The 7,616-nt window shown below is 42.4% G+C and overlaps 1 protein-coding gene across 1 annotated transcript; it reads right to left on the bottom strand.

Annotated features, from left to right (window-relative positions):
* Nucleotides 1–2,078: 2,078 nt before the first annotated feature.
* On the bottom strand, nucleotides 2,079–7,366 carry LOC139767106 (uncharacterized). Its single transcript, XM_071696089.1, has 4 exons — nucleotides 7,134–7,366; nucleotides 4,998–5,130; nucleotides 3,831–4,014; nucleotides 2,079–2,414 (listed from the first exon to the last, which is right to left on the bottom strand). Exons 1-4 carry the CDS (start codon nucleotides 7,333–7,335, stop codon nucleotides 2,202–2,204), a joined length of 732 nt encoding a protein of 243 aa, XP_071552190.1. The 5' UTR covers nucleotides 7,336–7,366; the 3' UTR covers nucleotides 2,079–2,201.
* Nucleotides 7,367–7,616: the final 250 nt, after the last annotated feature.

The following is a 7,616-nucleotide window of genomic DNA, read 5'->3' as shown; positions in this document are numbered from 1 at the left end:
TCCTATATGTGAGTATAACGTTCATTTAGTGACTTAGATTGTTATTATTATATATTATAACATTAATGTTAGAATCATTTAGCTTTTTTGATATTTTTTACCTCTTGATATTAAATATAACTTAAGTTTAGATATTCGTCATATTTACTCGGGAACTTAATGTAAATATCTTATTTCCATTATCACAGAGCTTCCTCTTCTTTTAATTCGGTTATTTTTTCCCTAGAACACCAGTAAGTATTCTCAGGCATTTATTCCTTGTTCAACATTTTATTGCTAACAGGATTGTAACATTTTTTTAGAACAGATCTTCGGTATATCCACATATTGTATTTGAATATCAAGATAGAATACCTGTCCTATCTTAACGATCCAAAAGGAGGAAGATTGGTAAGCGAAAGAACAGGAATGTGTCTCACCTCTTACCCATAAATGACAGGAGTTCAGCTGGGGAAATCAGCTAAGTACGCGGGACTTCCAGCGGGTGGTGAGGAGGGGAATTTCTGATGATGGCCATTGGGAAATGCTTTAGTCCCCCATCAGTCCTTATATTCTTAAACATTTGAATCTCACAATCTTCTGCGTTGTATGATATACAACGCGTATGACATGTGAAAGTAAAGATCTTAACGATTTCCAGCTTTTCTTAACGTAGTATTAGATTTCTACAACGACGCGAGAATTCACTGCGTTACCTCTTTACATACACGACGGAGAAGAAATAGAAAAAAAAAAGACGAACTTTATAATAATCGTTTTCGTTTTCAAGTTAGTAAGTCTGAGTCTAAGGCAAAATATTACCATCGAACAACATTGTATCAGAGTGATACGTTATTGAGAAGAATTAGTGGCATTTTGATCTTGATTGGCTGTTTGGGCTTCAGGCTTATCAACTGCCATTTAAGATCATAAATTTGTCGTAGACAACATTCAAAAGGCGATCGCCTTCAAGTGTCCAAGATGATTCTTTGGGTCATAAATACCCTCATTACATTCATGGTATTTTGAGGAAGTGAGAATTGTATTATAGAGTTTGCGTAATCATTATGAAAACTAATCATTTATATTAGGTACACAAAGTAAAGTTTTATAGTTCTGTTTTTAATGAAAATTTTAAATGTTAAATACTTGAGTTTCTTGACAGTTTTCCAAGAAAATGTTGGTAATAAGTTATCATATAAATTACAAGTCATTTAATAAGAGAAAAGATATTATATCTCATTGCTGATTTTCTTTTACATAGAAGGTCGTTCCTTTAGTTTTATAATTATACAGTAATCATATTATACATTTTCTTGTATATTTTAGTTGCTTGAGATGGAAAACGTGGAGCGGGATGGATGTGGAAGGAGTTACTGTATTTTTAATGGTCATTAGACCAGATGATACAAGTATCTTCTTTCCGTAAGGTGTGTAATAATTGTTTTCAACATCTTTAGGTGTCATGAATAATTCTTGTTCGACATACATATGTAACTTTGGTGTGTGTGTGTGAAGTTAGATACAATCCGTTCTTGGGTGTCGCATCAGTAGCAGAGGTCAGGTGTGTGTGTGTGTGTGTGTGTGTGTGTGTGTGTGTGTTTGCTCTTCTGTAAACCCTGAAATATATCAGAATATTATAGTGTGCACCGTCCAAATCTTCCTGAGTTAGGTTCAGGTGAGCTAATGGAAGTGATTTCGTGGCCATAGATGTAGGTTGAATGGAAATCATAGACAGTTGAACAAGACATTAATCATTGTATCATTAACACTCATTGATAGTTATAAAGATAATTTGCGTGGACAAAGATATAGCGCTACTTAGTTCATAGTCGGTAGAAGCCGGTCTCGGCCAATTTTGTTAACAAGGAGGTAATTTGGATGATACATACATTGTTATTCTGGTACATTCTGATAATTCCGACATGAAATCCGTTGCAGCAAAAAACTGTAAACGAATGAGAGGCACCACTGCTTAGGAGACATGATCAATCCCGTACTGTGTATTGGAAGTGACGCTATCTTATAAATACGCTCCCCCTCACATCTTTTTTATTCTCTTAGGGTAAATTTAAAGCTAGAGTCGCATGTGTCTTGTTTCTCATTTTATTTCATTTAGTCTGTTTTTATTTCAAGTTATTTCAAGCTGCAGGAGCTAAGAGAGAGAGAGAGAGAGAGAGAGAGAGAGAGAGAGAGAGAGAGAGAGAGAGAGCGGTGGGTGTTCATTCGTCGTCGCTGGCGAGGACCATTACGTCACAGAGGATGAGATTCTTCTCCACCTCCGTCTGTATACTGACGAAGCGGCCGACGATGCCCTCTGGATTAGAAAGTCTGACTCTCTTGAGGGTGGAGAGCTTTCCATGGTCAGGGTAGTAGTTCAGTAGTTGGTACTGGGTCACATTCCCGTTCCGTATCAACTGTTGACCCACGCGTACCTGTGAAAGGTGACAGTTAGCAACGTTTTCTTTTCTTCATGTTAGATGAGCCGGCATGGGCAGATGACGTCCTTATCAAGGCCATCCCATTATATGTATATATATATATATGTGTGTGTGTGTGTGTGTGTGTGTATGTGCTAGCCTGAGGCAGGTACCCATTGTGTCGACCAATCCCCTCGGGATAGATGAACAGCTGGGTTGACTGTGGACCGACTGTCGTAACCAGGATTCGAACCTACGCGCTCGACCCTGGGCAGCCCCAGAATGCGTCACAGTCAGGAACGTTAATCGCTGCACCACGGATGTTCACATATCACCTTCATTGGAAAGGATCACAATTTTGCGCGTGCTATATTTCTCTCTTGTGTCTCCCCTGATGATGTGATTATTACACGAAAGTGCACTTGGGAACTTATCGCGTTTCATTTTCCTCGTGGACTCATAGGAATACAATCTTAAATACACACCCAAGGGTCTTGGACATTACACATTTTTTTTTACCGACATTATGGTAATGATGGTACCATGACATGGCAAATATACCTTCTTTTATTCTTTTTTCATTGGATCTGAGCAATGGAGTGTGTTAGCGTGTCATGATTGAACGTCTCTATGAGGGGTAACTAAAAGAGATATGGAATGTTCCTAACGTTTTTGTTTTGGTTTTTACTGATGAAGACACATGTTCAACTTGAGAGAGATAAATAATACTGTTACTTTATAGGATACTGATTGTTTATCTTACGCAGTGCATTCAAGGAGAATGACTGGTGGCGCAAAACTGTCAGTAGACGAGTAATAAGAAAAGTTAGAGGCAAGTGTTGGTTGAGGTGGCTTGTGCATGGTTGGGGTAGCACGTTAGTTGAACGACTCGTGTTGAGTGTTGGGCGAAGGGAGCCGCCCTCCTCCCCAGTTGTGTTTTCAAACCATCAAGTTTGAATACTTGGAACATAGATGTGTCCGAAGATCTAAGGTCTATAGTTCAATATTTCAAATGCTTCCCGCGCATTACAGAGGTATTAATCCATTCAAGATGTAAGTGCCTCCTCCTCCGTCATGTGTGTCCATAAAGTAAGCTATAAATGTAAGATATGAGTAGCAAGGTTCAGACAGTGGGTTATTATAGACACGTGAACTTCCACAGGAACATGACTCGGTATTTATGTTGATGATCGTCTAAGTGGATCCTATCATTATTTTCCTGGCTAAAAAAATATAACGCAAAATAATTGTGGTACATTGTTATACTTAGGTGTATTAGTCCCTCTAGCTTCGAGGAAGCATTACACATAAAACGTTTCTCTTTTGTTTTCTGTCAGAGTAGGGGAAAGTTAGACGAAGTTACAAGAAATGTTTTCAATGGCTCGTTGGCGGGTGAAGGGGAGGAGTTAGTATTGCTGAGCCACGACTAACCTGGAGGTTTTTGAATGGATAGTTGATGGCTGGGGCTATGTCGACGATGTGGACGCGCTTCTGTTCCCCGAGGTCCACCACCCACCAGGACTTGAGAAAGAAGTAACTGACGAAGCAACAGTCCGGGTTTGAGCTGTTCCACGTCTGGCACGTCTCGCTGTCCACAGCCTTGTCTGGACCGGACCTGTTCAACCATCACGTCAGTATGTGATGTAAGAACCGATGGTGGCTTTGTGAATATACTTTCTCATATAGACAACGCAAATATAGAATTAAATGATGTGTAAGCAATGTGTCATATATATATATATATATATATATATATATATATATATATATATATATATATATATATATATATATATATATGTGTGTGTGTGTGTGTGTGTGTGTGTGTGTGTGTGTGTGTGTGTGTGTGTGTGTGTGAGGCTAGTGACAAAAAAGAGAACAGCGAAAATGTAGAAAGATTGAGGGAGCTGACTTCAACGTGAGGGAAGGAGGAACTCGAGGGAACGTACCAGCAGAGTCAGTGGTTGTAGGAGGAGAGGAAAGAAAGGCAGGATGCTTAGGAACTCCAGCCTTTCAGGAAACGTTGTCACTAAGGCTCTAAGTCCTTGGGAAGAAGAGCGATACGGTGACCCCGAACGGATTTTAACGTATCAGACAAAGCAAATCTTGGTTACCTTAGAAGCTCAGTCGCTCAGATACTCCCTAACTAGAGTGAGAGACAGGGACCGCCGATAGTGAAAAGTTGGCGACAACTGTGAAAAAAGAGTTTGACGACTTCACCACTGTCGCATTTCATGAGAGGGTCTAATGTTACTCACATAGGAACCATCAACGCCAGAGATTGTATCTCTGAAGAGATCCTAGACGAGTGCAAATGACTCATAGATAGGTCGAAGAAAGTGCAGCGTGTGGCAGTTCTGGCCTTAAGGAAAACAGTTGTGAAATATCAGCAAGAAAGATCAGAGATGCCTAATGATGCAATGATAGAACGTCTCGATAGGAGTTTAGGGGACGGACGTGTCTCGTTCGTGGAAGTTTCGATCGGTGGATAGAGGGACGTACCTACTATGAAGAGGAGGAGGAGGAGGAGGTGTAGACTTCAGGTTGAAATGCGATGGATTTCCAGTGGTGGTGGTGGTGGGGCAGAGTCGTACTTACTGTGGGTAGTGTTGGCTCGAGTAGGAGGTCTTGTTGAAGGCGATGTTGGTAAATGGACGGAACTCAGAAGAGGACATTCTCTTTGTCGTGGATATGGCTTCGTCCGCGACCCCCTCCATGGTACACACCCCATCTGTTCACGGTAGGGAGGAAGCAATGTCGTACTAATGAGTATTTATTTGTCAGGTTTTTGCATGTTTACCTGTTTGAAATGTAAGATTAGTACATGACGATGATGATATGTGATGAGGGAGGAGGAGGGAATGATATGGACACGACACGATAACACTACAGGACGATCGTGGTGGCAACAGATGCGTTCAGTTACGAAGGAATTAATGTTACTGGTAGACCTGGACGACGAGATGGAGTCTCGAGCGATAGAGGGGAAAGATGTGGGTAAGGCCAGCAGGAAGATATGAGTGAAGACGAGGTCATAATACAGGCAAGGCTGGAGCCACTAGACGTGGCTGGCATGTCACTCATAAGACATGGGAGTTGTCCAGCCTTATCATGACCTCCTGATTGACAGTGATTCACAGGATCCAAATTATCTTTCATATCGTTTGTTTTTCTTTGGTAAATACGTCACATGTTCTTTCTGTGACTCTTCCTCTTCCATCTACATCCCTTGTTATCAGGAGGAGGATAAGTACAACCCACAGTGACAAGGATGTGTCAGTTCTGCTAAGCTCCTCCCCACTTGTCACTTGTAACAGCTGATTTACCCAGAATTACACTCATAAACTATGACACACGAGTCTCCTTGAATGCCACTGATGCACCACTCATAACAGCTGGACTTCCTGTGAGTTCCACTGATATGCTAATTACCTCATTTATTTTTTCTTTAACTGAACCTAATTCATCCATTGCTCACAACCTTAAAATCTTCCCCTGAACCTCACTTGGGGTTGTTATCTCTTCCCCTGAACCTCACTTGGGGTTGTTATCTCTTCCCCTGAACCTCACTTGTGGTTGTTATCTCTTCCCCTGAACCTCACTTGGGGTTGTTATCTCTTCCCCTGAACCTCACTTGTGGTTGTTATCTCACTCGTGGTCGTGTTACTTGTGACGCAAATGTTCTCTTCTCGTGTTACTCCTGTCCACTTCATAGTTTTTCCTGACTTACGCTACAACACCTCTGTTATCCAGTGATGTTCCCAGAACTTATACTAATACGCCACTTGTAACACCTACTTTTCCCCCAGGACACACGAGTACTTTACTTTTAATTACTACTTTTCTTTGAGACACACTAATACGCTACTTATAGCAGCTACATATCCGCTACCCCCCTCAGAAATATGGACCTCCGTGGTGTAGCGGTTAGCTTTCCAGACCGTGAGGCATTCATGGGCCGCCCAGGGTCGAGCGCATAGGTTTGAGTCCTGGTTGCGGCAGTTGGTCCACAGTCAACCCAGCTGTTCATCCACCCGTAGGGGGTTGGTCGATCACGTGGGTACCTGGCTCAGGCTAGGATATATATATATATATATATATATATATATATATATATATATATATATATATATATATATATATATATATATATGTATATATATATATAGCGTCAAGGGTACGGCCTTGATGAAGACCTAAGACGCCCTCTCACCTCACATAAAGGGTGGGGGAAAATATCAGGTATTGTGGATCCTCCACACGCCACACGCTGCTTGATTGTTTACTCGTTGTCAGAACCCGTGACCAGAGTAACGGTAGCGCCATAATGACAAGGTTAGGGAAGAAAGAAAGTAAAAAATCATCCTCTATACTTTTACGGGGCAGAATGCGTCAGTCGTCAGGGGGCGTGACGAGCGGTTTCTAACTCGTTTTTTTGTCTTAAAATATGTATGAATCAGGATCGTTTTCTTTCCATCGTTTCATGTGTGTGTGTGTGTGTGTGTGTGTGTGTGTGTGTGTGTGTGTGTGCTTCCCCCGCTAATCATTGTGGACATCTGATGTGCCAGTGTAACTTGGAGCAAGCAGACGGGCAGCAAGATCACACAGGCAAGTCACAGAAGGCCATTGTAGGACACTGCGGGTGTGTGGCAGGAGGGGGTCATGCAGGCAACGGGGAGCAAGCTAGGTGTAGGACACACGGAGGCAAGTTAAGACGTATGGGAGACACTATACCATGGTAGGTGTAGTTTATGCAGGCTTCCTTGTGGCAGGTTATGGCACATGCGACTTCTGAGATGGCGTTGATGACCCGGACGTCTCCTGGTACCCAGGCCTTGTAGAAGGGGCTTCCTGGCACACGGTGCCTCACATTTGCCAAGCCCTCTGCTGGCTCTCCGGCATACCAAGACAGATAGCAAGACAAGAACCATCCCATGGCATGAGGGGTGACGCGACCACGACCCACGAACATGTCTTGCAACGCCCTGACTGCAAGAGATACACTTGTTTTGGACGAAAGATTGATGCACATGAACATTTTGACGGAGTAGACACCCAGCTGGCCTGCGTTACGAGAGGCATGTGCAGTGCGTGAGAAGACGTGAGAGTGAAGGACTACGGAGGAACATTGTGCCTTACCTTTGTCTTGGAGGGGGAGAGGGTATACGTGCGTTGCTGACCACAGTGTGTACGCTATTGATGTGGTCCACCTGGTGC

This window comes from Panulirus ornatus, chromosome 59 (genome assembly GCF_036320965.1).
Source record: "Panulirus ornatus isolate Po-2019 chromosome 59, ASM3632096v1, whole genome shotgun sequence".
NCBI lineage: Eukaryota > Metazoa > Arthropoda > Malacostraca > Decapoda > Palinuridae > Panulirus > Panulirus ornatus.
Note: the sequence above shows the minus strand (reverse complement) of the source record. Positions and strands in the feature narration are given on the sequence as shown.